The sequence below is a fragment of the Mus musculus genome, chromosome 13, assembly GCF_000001635.26.
Source record: "Mus musculus strain C57BL/6J chromosome 13, GRCm38.p6 C57BL/6J".
NCBI classification, from domain to species: Eukaryota; Metazoa; Chordata; class Mammalia; order Rodentia; family Muridae; genus Mus; species Mus musculus.
In genome coordinates this window covers 76,757,791-76,769,995 of record NC_000079.6, presented here as the reverse complement: position 1 = coordinate 76,769,995, position 12,205 = coordinate 76,757,791, and the positions used below count along the sequence as shown (strand labels likewise).

Sequence of the window (12,205 nt, the reverse complement as noted above, 5' to 3'; positions counted from 1 at the left end):
CCCTTCCTTCCTTCCTTCCTTCCTTCCTTCCTTCCTTCCTTCCTTCCTTCCTTCCTGATATTTTCTTTATTTACATTTCAATTGTTATCCCTTTTTCTAGTTTGCCTCTGAAAATTCCCTATCCCCTGTCCCCTCACCCTGTTCCCCAACCCACCCACTCCCATCTTGGTCCTGGCATTCCCCTACACTGGGGCATAGAGTCTTCACAGGAACAAGGGCCTCTCCTCCCATTGATGACAGATTAGGCCTCTGCTACATATATAGCTAGAGACACAAGTTCCACCATCCGTTTTCTTTGATTGGCAGTATAGTTCCAAGGAGCTCTGGGGTACTAGCTGCTATGAATATAATGGAGCATGTGTCCTTAGTACAAGTTGAAACGTCCTCTGGGTATATGCCCAGAAGAGATATTGATGGATCTTCTGGTAGTACTATGTGCAATTTTCTGAGGAACAGCTAAACTGATTTCCAGAGTGGTTGTACCAGCTTGCAATCCCACCAGTAATGAAGGAGCGTTCCTCCTTCTCCACATCCTCACTAGCATCTGTTGTCACCCGAGTTTTTGATCTTAGCCATTCTGAATGCTGTGAGGTGGGATCTCAGGGTTGTTTTGATTTGCATTTCTCTGAACATTTCATTAGTTGCTTCTCAGCCACTAGGTAGTCCTCAGTTAAAAATTCTTTGTTTAGCTCTGTACCCAATTTTTAAATAGGGTTATTTGGTTTACTGGAGTCCAACTTGTTGAGTTCTTTATATATATTGGATATTTGTCCTCTATCAGATTTAAGAATGGTAAAGATCCTTTCCGAATCTGTTGGTGGCATTTTTGTCTTATTGACAGTGTCTTTTGCCTTTCAGAAGTTTTGCAATTTTATGAGGTCCAATTTGCCGATTATCAATTTTAGAGCACAAGCCATTGCTGTTCTGTCCAGAAATTTTTCCTGAAACATATCTTACCCATATCTTCAAGGCTTTTCCCCTCTTTCTCTTCTATTAGATTCAGTGTATCTGGTTTTATGTGGAGGTTCTTGATCCACTTAAACCTGAACTTTGTACAAATAGATAAGAATGGATCAATTCACATTCTTCTACATGCTGACCATCAGTTGAACCAGCACCATTTGTTGAAAATGCTGTCTTTTTTCCACTGGATAATTTTAGCTCCCTTGTCGAAGATCATGTGGCCATAGGAGTGTGAGATCATTTCTGGGTCTTCAAGTCTATTCCATTGATCTACCAGGCTGTCACTGTACCAGTAGCAAGCATTTTTTTTAATTACAATTGCTCTGTAGTACAGCTTTAGGTCAGGCATGGTGATTCCAATAGAGGTTCTTTTATTGTTGAGAATAGTTTTTGCTATCCTAGGTTTTTTTGTTTTTCCAGATGAATTTGCAAATTGCACTTCCTAACTGTAAAGAATTGAGTTGGAAATTTGATGGGGATTGCATTGATTCTGTAGATTGCTTTTGGCAAGATAGCCATTTTTACTATATTAATCCTGCCAATCCATGAGCATGAGAGACCTTTCCATCTTCTGAGATCTTCTTCAATTTCTTTCTGCAGAGACTTGAAGTTGTTCTCATACAGATCTTTCATTTCCTTAGTTAGAGTTACACCAAGGTATTTTATATTATTTGTAACTATTGTAAAAGGTGTTGTTTCCCTAATTTTTTTCTCAGCCTGTTTATCCTTTGTGTTGAGAAAGGTCACTGATTTTTTGAGTTAATTTTATATTCAGCTACTACATTGAGGTCTCTGGTGGAATTTTTAGGGTCACTGATATATACTATCATATCATCTGCAAATAGTGATATTTTGACTTCTTCCTTTCCAATTTGTATCCCCTTGATCTCTTTTTGTTATCTAATTGCTCTTCTTAGAACTTCAAGTATTATATTGAATTGGTATGGAGAAAGTGGGCAGCCTTGTCTAGTTCCTGATTTTAGTGGGATTGTTTCAAGTTTCTCTCCATTTAGTTTGATGTTGGCTACTGGTTTGCTGTATATTGCTTTTATTATGTTTAGGTATGGGCCTCGAATTCCTGATCTTTCCAAGACTTTTATCATAAATGGGTGTTGGATTTTGTCAAATGCTTCCTCAGAATATAACAAGATGATCATGTGGCTTTTGTCTTTGAGTTTGTTTATATAGTGGAATATGTTGATGGATTTCCATATATTAAACCATCCCTGTATCTCTGGAATGAAGCCTACTTGATCATGATGGATGATCATTTTGATGTGTTCTTGGATTCAGTTTGTGAGAATTTTATTGAGTATTTTTTTCATTGATATTCTTTTTTCTTGTTTTTTTGTTGTTTTGTTTTGTTTGTTTTGTTTTTTCTGAGACAGGGTTTCTCTGTGTAGCCCTGGCTGCCCTGGAACTCACTCTGTGCACTAGGCTGGCCTCGAACTCAGAAATTTTCCATCGATATCCTTAAGGGAAATAGGCCTGAAGTTCTCTTTCTTTGGGTCTTTATGTGGTTTAGGTATCACAGTAAATGTAGCTCCATAGAATGAATTGGGTAGAGTCCCTTTTGTTTCTATATTATGAAATAATTTGAGGAGAATTGGAATTAGGCCCTCTTTGAAGGTCTGATAGTACTCCCCACTAAACCCATCTGGTCCCGGGCTTTTTTTTTTTGGTTGTGAGATGATTAATGAATGCTTCTACTTCTTTAGGGGATATGGGGCTATTTAGATCACTAATCTGACCCTGATTTAACTTTGGTGCCTGGTATCTGTCTAGGAAGTTGTCCATTTCATCCAGGTTTTCCAGTTTTGTTGAGTATAGCCTTTTGTAGTAGGATGTGATGATGATTGGGTTTCCTCAGGTTCTGTTGTTATGTCTCCCTTTTCATTAGTGATTTTGTTAATTAGGACACTGTCCCTGTGCCCTCTAGTTAGTCTCGCTAAGGGTTTATCTATCTTGTTGATTTTCTCAAAGAACCAGCTCTTGGTTTGGTTGATTCTTTGCATAGTTCTTTTTGTTTCTTCTTGGTTAATTTCAACCCTGAGTTTGATTATTTCCTGCTGTCTACTCACTTTGAGTAAATTTGTTCCTTTTGTTCTAGAGCTTATAGGTGTACTGGCAAGCTGCTAGTGTGTGCTCTCTCTTGTTTCTCTTTGGCATCAGTCAGACCTATGCATTTTCCTCTTAGGACTACTTTCCTTGTGTCCTATAAGTTTAGGTATGTTGTGGCTACATTTTCATTAAACTCTAAAAAGTCTTTAATATCTTTTTTTAATTTCTTCTTTGGCCAAGTTATCATTGAGTAAAGTGTTGTTCAGCTTCTGTGTGAATTTTGGCTTTTTATTATTATGTTGTTTTGAAGATCAGCCTTAGTCCATGGTGACCTGATAGGATGCATGGGATAATTTCAATATTTTTGTATCTGTTAAGGCCTGTTTTGTCACCGATTATATGGTCAGTTTTGGAGAAGGTACCATGAGGTGCTGAGAAGACATTATATCCTTTTGTTTTAGGAAAAAATGTTCTGTAGATATCTGTTAAATACATTTGTTTCATAACTTCTGGTAGTTTCCATGTGTCTATGTTTAGTCTCTGTTCCAAGGATCTGTCCATTGATGAGAGTAGGGTGTTGAAGCTTCCCACTATGATTGTGTGAGGTGCAATGTGTACTTTGAGCTTTACTAGAGTTTCCTTAATGAATGTGGATGCTCTTGCATTTGGAGCATAGATATTCAGAATTGGGAGTTCATCTTGGAAGATTTTGCCTTTGATGAGTATGAAGTGCTCCTCCTTGTCTTTTATGATAACTGTGGGTTGAAAGTCAATTTTATTCAATATTAGAATGGCTACTTCAGTTTGTTTCTTCAAACCATTTGCATGGAAAATTGTTTTTCAGCTTTTGACTCTGAGGTAGTGTCTGTCTTTGTCCCTGAGGTGGGTTTCCTGTATGCAGCAAAATGTTGGGTCCTGTTTATGTATCCAGTCTGTTAGTCTATATCTTTTTATTGGGGAATTGAGTCCATTGATATTAAGAGATATTAAGGAAAAAATTTGTTGCTTCCTGTTATTTTTGTTGTTAGTGTTGGGATTCTGTTTTTGTGGCTATCATCTTTTAGGTTTGTTGAAGGATTACTTTCTTCCTTTTTCTCAGGCGTCATTTCCCTTCTTTTGTTGGAGTTTTCCCTTTATTATCCTTTGAAGGGTTGGATTTGTGGGGAGATATGTGTGAATTTGGTTTTGTCATGGAATACTTTGTTTTCTCCATCTATGCTAATTGAGAGTTTTGCTTGGTATAGTAGCCTGGGTTGTCATTTGTGTTCTCTTAGGGCCTGTATAACATCTGTCCAGGATCTTCTGGCTTGTATAATCTCTGGTGAGAAGTCTGGAGTAATTCTAATAGGTATGTCTTTATATGTTACTTGACCTTTTACCCAAACTGCTTTTAATATTCTATCTTTATTTAGTGCACTTGTTATTCTGATTATTATGTGTTGGGAGGAATTTCTTTTCTGGTCCAGTCTATTTGGAGTTCTTTAGGTTTCTTGTATGTTCATGGGCATCTCTTTCTTTAGGTTAGGGATTTTTTTCCTATAATTTTGTTGAAGATATTTACTAGCCCTTTAAGTTGAAAATCTTCATTCTCATCTATACCTATAATCCTTAGGTTTGGTCTTCTCATTGTATCCTGTATTTCCAGAATGTTTTGAGTTAGGATCTTTTGCATTTTGCAATTTCTTTGATTGTTGTGTCTATGTTTTCTATTGCACATGTTTTCTATTATTGTGTCCATGTTTTCTTCTGCACATGGGATTCTCTCTTCCATTTTTTATAAACTGTTGTTGATGCTTGCATCTATTGTTCCTGATTTCTTTCCTAGGATTTCTATCTCCAGAGTTGCCACCCTTTTGGATTTCTTAATTGTTTCTATTTCCATTTTTAGATCCTGGATAGTTTTGTTCAATTCTTTCACCTGTTTGGTAGTTTTTTCCTGTAACTCTTTAAGGGATTTTTGTTTGTTTGTTTGTTTCCTCTTTAAGGGCTTCTAGCTGTTTACCTGTGTTCTCCTGTATTTCTTTAAGAGAGTTATTTATTTCCTTATTAAAGTCCTCCATCATCATCATGAGAAGTGACTTTAGATCCATATCTTGCTTTTCTGGTGTGATGGTATATCCAGGAATTGCTATGGTGGTAGAGTTTGGTTCTGATGATGCCAAGTAACCTTGGTTTCTGTTGCTTCTGTTTTTATGCTTGCCTCCTGCCATCTGATTATCTCAAGTGCTTGCTGCCCTCAATATATCTGATTGGAGCCTGTCCTTCCTATAATCCCGGTTGATTCATCAATCACTTCTCATAATCCAGCTTTCTCTGTGATCCTGTGACTCTGGGATCCTGTGAACCTGACATTCTGGGTGTGTCAGTGTTCCTGGCAGTCAAGCTTCCCAGAGATCCTGGTGTGACCAAGCTTTTGGGTTCCTGGTATCCTGAAATCCTAAGATCCTGGGCATATCTCAGTGCCTGGAAGTGGTGTCTCCTCTAGCGACCATGGGGTTGTCTGGTATGTTTGAAACCAAGGTATATCATCACTGATCATCAGGAACCTGAGCCACTGGTTAGGCAGAGCCTCCGTGTTCTTGCTTCTGCTGTCACAGGCCTGTCCCAGTTGGTTTTTAACAGATATTGTGTTCCACTCACCAGTGATCCTAAGATCCTGAGTGTGCTAGGGTGCCTGTGGTGTGGAGAGTCCTCTGGGGACTGTGGGACAGTCCACTGAGTTTGTGTCCAAGGTTGCCCAGAGCTGGTGATGACAGGAAGGGGTATGTCTACATATATAATGCTATATGAAAGATAGTGAATGTTTCTATCAACCATAAGTGCATTAGGATTAGAAATGTTTATATTAATTTAAATATTGCACTATATATACCTTAAACATCACATCATACCCTCAAATATTTATAACTTTATATGTCAATTAAAATATTGTAGTAAAAGAATCTTGATAAATGTGTTGACTAGTTTTTCTTCTAAATCTTTTTGCTTAGCATTTTAAGTATAAGCACTGTCAAGACACAACTATACTCAGTGAATTTTCTCCTTTGTATAATACAAATACCTCTTTCACAATTGTATTTGGAGTCTGTGCCTTCCACCAAGTTATGTTCATAGTGACAATATAGTAACAGTAGGCATCAGAACATTCTTTATTTAAAGGATGAATACTCATTTCTAATATTAAATCAAGCTTCAATTGTTTGTATTCAAATTAAAGATTTTTTTACTGGGCATATATGCCACATACTTTCTGAGGATGGCACAGTAAACACATTCAATAACCCTCCTGTCATGGAATTTGCATTCTGGTCCAGTGAAGTGGATGATCAGATAGAATAAGGAAGATTCACAGTATGGTGACTGTGTCTGTAAAACATTAGCAGATTAGGAGAAAGGGAATATTAGAAATACAAGTACATCAGACCTACGACAGTGCAAAAGCAAAGCAGGCAGGTGGCTTAAGGAAAGGGTGTCACAGTGGCTTAGGGAAAGGGTGTCACAGTGGCTTAAGGAAAGGGTGTCACAGATGAGGAAATGTCTGGTGTGCTTTGGGAACAGTCTATGTCCATTCTGATAGAAGGGTAGAGGAGAAAGGATTTTAGTGCAGTGAGAATGGACCACATCGTACATAGTACTTCATAGTAGGGCTTGGCTTCCACCCAGACCATGCGTGGGAAACAACCGAAGAGCTCTGAATAGAGGAGTTAAATTATTTTATTTGTGTTTTATTTTTTCTCTTGGGATTGGAGAAGTGGTACAATAAGTAAAAAGTATTTGTTGTGCACCTAGGGACCCAGTTTCAATCCCTGAAACACATGTAAAGATTGAAGAAGAGAACAGAACCCACAGTGTTGTCCTCTGAATTTGACATGTGTGCTGTGGCATATGCACAAACATAAACTGCATCATATAACATGAATACAAATATATTAAAATTTTAAATGTTCTTTATAACCCATATCTCACTGAAGTTGCAGTAATCTCTACCGCTCTTTGAGCCTTTACAAAACAGCTAACAACAATAATGACAAGGAAGATATGGAAGAGTGAGGTAAGAAAAAACAAACCCACATTGAAGTCCAGGAGCAAAAGGAAAATGGTCAGAAGGAAGGGTTTGGTCCAAGTTCAACAACCTTGTTCTGTCTGAGCATACTATAAGTAACCCCAGCTATGGATTCTAAGAACCTGAAGGTTTAGGTAGCTAAGGCAGCCCTTCAGGAGCCCTGTAGTAAAGAACTTAGCAAATGGATTTCAAATCATAGAGCTTAAGTGATTTATACAAGAAGTGCTAAGGGTAGAGTTAGCCCAGCTTCCATGGAGGGGGCAGGAGCAGGCTCAAATGTTGGTTACTACATTGGAGCAGACTGTGAGATGAGGAGAAGAGTAGAATGGCGTGGCTGCTGCCACAGTCTGCATGGAAGCAGGTGGCGGTCAGCCTGGAGGTGCAGTGACAGGGCTGATGAGGACTCCCAAAGATCCATATGCTGAAGGATCTCTCACACCCTGATGATACAGGAATACATATAGATTCTTCAAGAAGTGAGGCTCATGGCTGCAGCCTGGATGAAAGACTGGACTGCTGCTGTGTTTGATGAATGTGAGGGGAAAAAAAGAGAAAAATGTCACTCTGGTATTTTCAGTACTAGCAAAGAACAAATGAAAACCTTGAAAGAAGAGATTTCAGGCATTGGGAGTCAGGGGCGAACTCAGCGTGTCTAGATTGAAGCAACATCTTAATTGCTCAAATAGTAATAGTAGTAAGTTGTCTATGAGAATCTGGAGCTAAAACTATCCAGAGTGACTAGCATCTTGATAGTTCTCAGACTGTAGGTGGTGCAGGAAGCACATGAAGCAAAACAATATACTCACTGGAGGAGCAAGTGCTGGCAGAGAAATCCTGAGGGATGAATTCTGATGCATTTGATCTAGAACAATGGTTGGAGAGGGATAAGGACAGAAAATGCAAAGGAGTATCCAGAGCAGGAGAAAATACAGTATCTTGGGAGTCAGGTGAAAAATGTCTCAAGGTATGGAAGCCATCAGCTAGTTCCTTCTCTTCTGCTGGGCAAAGTGAAGTGGCCAGTGGGCTACATGGCTTGGGGGTTACAGATGGCCTGATGGAAGCAGCTTTTGGGGCAGAAGCCTGAACTCATGAATTCCCATAAGAATGGAGGGAAGAAGTTTTCACTGCTAAAACATTTATGCTACATCACCCCAGGTGTGAATCCACTTCTTTAATTGATAGTCTGACTTGCTTTTATCATGATCAAACTAGCCTTAGTATTGAGTTTTCATTTATAAAATAATCTTTCAAAAATATGTGACCCCCGCATTGAAAAGAAACAGCCAAAACAAACAAACAAACAAACAAAACAAAAACCCCAAACCAACAACAACAAAACAAAAACAAAAACAAAACAGAATAGCCCAAGCCCAAGCAAGGTGGGGTGAGGGAGCTTTGGCCTCTTCTCTGCCAAGCCTGTTTCCATCGAGAAGGAAGGGGAAGGACTGCATAGCATGGCCTGTGACACTTGACAATATTCAAAGTTGGAAATTTTTCCCAAAGAAAGAAATGCATAAACAATAACTTGTCACTATGAAATCAAAACGGAAAAGAAGAACCTCATGGAGGCGGTAGCTAGAGCAGGAGCCAGTGGGCTCCAGAGCCCCGCCCCCTTCATTCTGGAAAGAAGTGAATGAGCAGGTTCCACTGTTATTATCTGACTCCCAAGACAGGAACTGTTTCTGTAAACTACGAAAAGCAGTGAGTGTTCATGTAGCAGCTAAATTCTAACTTCCCAAGGAGAGAGCTACAGTCAGAGATACAGCCACAGTGGAGTGAGTCTGAGACTTGCAGATATACACTATGACTTAAGCTGGTGGGAAGCTCCAAAGAGAACAAAATAACTTTGAGTAAACTCTGACAGTCATATTTTTCTGAAGGGCACCGTGCAACAAAGATCGTCTTCCATTTTACAAGCATAAGGTGAAAACTATTTCTTAAATAGGTTTGTCAGAATCATTTAAATAAAAATGAAGAGTGTAGTATGTTGGGTTGGGTTCCTGTTTTTACTTTGACTAAAATTCCCTTTACTCTGAGAATTTACAATTAAAAAGAATTCTCTTTGGATTGTAAATTCAGTGGCTTGGAATGTCTTTGAAAAAATGTCGAAGAAAGATTCTTTAAAACAACAAAACCCTCCACATACCATGCTGTTTTTCAATGCATGTTTCCACCCATTTTGTTGCAATACACATATGTAACTGTCAAAAAATATAAAAGTAGGCTTTGTAATCAGAACACAATTCCTATCATTCAAGTGGTCAACACAAATAACCTTAACGCTGTAGAGAAATGTCACAGAGCCTCAGAATATATTTTGCTGTGTTATCAGATTAACATGGATCTGCCTCACTTGTGTTCTTTCTTTTTAAAAATTCTGGTACTCTTTACAGATTCATGAACTCCTAAGGGATTCCAAAGAACATCGTAGGGAGTTATAGGAAATAAAGCATTTTATGCTCACAATATGCTTTGAGAAAACAAACATTATCGCAGGTCATTTTCCAGCCTTGAATGTGTTCTTTGTTCTTCTAAGTGTCTCATGTCAGATGAAATTCCTCTTTCCCAACTCCCATAACTTTGTGCACAACAAATCTGACATCTGGAGAAAATTTCTGGCTATCAATTTGAACTTGCCTGTCCATCAATGAGGCAAACCTGCCACCTGCTGGTCATTCTTAGAATCTATGCTTTTCATTTCTAGGCGAGTGCTGTAATGATTGTAGCTGGTGATTGTCTTATTTCCCCCTTGTTCCAAAACCGTCTACATCTTGAGCAGCATTAAAAACAGTTATGGGTGTGGTTGTTTTTGAAATAGGCTGTTCTGTACCCAACACGGGCAGTAAATCTGCTGGGAAGCATACCCTGGCCCTTCCTTTGACTTGCCCTCTGCAGTTGGTGAGGAAGAAGGGGTTTCTGTCATGGAATCCACACCCTAGCAAACATAAAAAAAATTCTAGAAAAAAAAAAAGAAGGTTCCTTCCTTCGAAACTGTAAACATCACTGGCAACAACCAAATTTAAAGAAAACATTCTTTCTACAAAACCTTGCCATGTCTAAGGTAAATGAAACAGCAGTTTGCACAAACCTTCCAATAAAGTCATCTCTTTTCCCAGCATCTTTGTCCCAGGCAGTGATGTCCATGATCCCACCTCTTTCTTCATAGAGATGGAAATCAAATTGCTCCCTCCACTGAGGGTTCAAAGTTTTGGGCATAATCTGGAAAGCAAAAAAAAATATTGTATTATTAATAGCAGTATTTAAGAATCAATTTGAGACAAGGTAGAAAGTCTTAAGGGCGGTAGTTCATTCAACCAAAACTTCGGGTGTGTACATGTATTTCAGTCAGTAAACCATCTTTGTTGCTTTGTTGTTATAGATGTGTCCAGTAAAATCAAAAGTAAGTCCTTGATTGTCTTACACAACATACACAAAAAAATGAAATTCAAAGGCAAGGTAGCCTGTCCTTGAAATAACTCATTTGGATACTGACAGTTATTCAGTCACAGTTTCTGTCTGAAGGAAGAACACATAGTTAGTTATCTTGTAATAAAAGAAAACGGAAATACCCAGAGTTCCTGTTTCTCCTTACTCCTCATGCCCCTGGATGACTAAAGTGCATGAAAAGCAGACAGTGGGCTGTGTGGGAGTGGAAGTAAGTAGATTTGGGGCAGCTCAGCACACTTTGTCTTTAGTATTTAATGTTGCTGTGCTATTCCACTCCACATACAGGGAAATGGCACATATGTGTGCTCTTCATGTTGCATAAACAACAGGACCTTAAGACTGAAATTTTGTGATTTCAAGAATTCAGAGAAGATATCTAGTAAACTAGTAAACTAATTTACCTACATTAATGTGCTAAATATTCCATTTAGCATTTGGTTAGGCTGAACTCATTTTGTTTCTTTGTCATTCCTTTTTTAAAAGGTCAAATATAGTGGCCTTTCCTCTCTTTAGTATATGGCTGACAGATATTTATATGTGAAAAGTTTGAAAGCAATGATGTATGTATATGCAAGGGAATGCAAATGAATCACAAGTTTAAAGTTCATAATCTGAATTTAATCTACAATATATCATGGACAGGAAGATCAAATAGAGACATGTGCCCATAGTGGGGTTCATATTTCATATCTAAAGAGGAGAATTATAAAACTAAGCATAGTATAACATGCAAATTGTGTCAAGAGAAAACAGAAGTGGCCATAGATACCTATGTTTGGAAATACTAGGTGTTTTAAAATTCGTTCTTAAGCTCCTGGTGACAGACATAGATGGGTGCTGTGATAATTCAAATGTCCTTTGCAGCTTAGATGAACTCCTTCGGCATTTTGAAACATGGAACAGTTTTTTAAATCTGTTCCTAAACAGATTAACTTTTTAGTGTTTGATATTAGGATTCTCTTTTCCATATACTTTTCTTCCAGTTAAAAGTTATATCTAAAATTTCCGTGTGGGCTTCCGTAAGGCTACCAAACACCACTGTCCGTTAATGAGTCGGTTTTGTATACTCTGAATTAAGTACTGATGAAGACTTTCTGTGCTAGAAGGAAATAAGACAGGGTGTTGACACCCCCCCAAATCTATGCAGATGAGTCCACTAAAGGCAAGAATTTTCTTTTTTTTACAAAAAAAGAATGTGATCTTTATTATTTCAGGATGATGGAGCACTCATCCCAACCCGTCTGTAAAGGCCAAAGCTGTCAAAATTACACATAACAAGATGTAGTCCTGGACAGTAAGTCTTTGTCATTCTCATTAGCTTTATAAACGTTATAAATAAAACGTTTATATAGCTTTATAACGTTCTACTATTACTTAATATATTACTACTAAGAAAAATTGTTACTTTACAAATATTACTACAGCCACTGATCTTCCTCCTTCTGTTTTTAACACTTACAGGGCACTTAGGATAACAGCAGTCATCTAAGCCCTTTCTATGCCTATTATACATTTATTTAATCTCTTCAATAACTTACTTAGGTAGGGATAATTTTAGCTCTATTTCTGCATTGCTATTGTTCATGCCTCATAGCAACAGAAGCATTTGGCTCTTTGTTTCCTAAAAACATTTAAATGTCCTAGATATGATATGGACATTTGCAATCATGA

The 12,205-nt window shown here is 38.0% G+C and overlaps 1 protein-coding gene across 14 annotated transcripts in view; it reads right to left on the bottom strand.

Annotated features, from left to right (window-relative positions):
• The window catches only part of Mctp1 (multiple C2 domains, transmembrane 1), a 650,923-nt gene that overhangs the window by 263,289 nt on the left and 375,429 nt on the right, over window positions 1-12,205 (bottom strand). For all 14 annotated transcript variants that reach the window (XM_006517462.4, XM_006517466.4, XM_006517464.4 and 11 more), the window contains one exon: window positions 10,176-10,306. In XM_006517462.4, coding sequence (XP_006517525.3) covers window positions 10,176-10,306 — 131 coding nt within the window. The remainder of the gene's footprint in view (window positions 1-10,175; window positions 10,307-12,205) is intronic.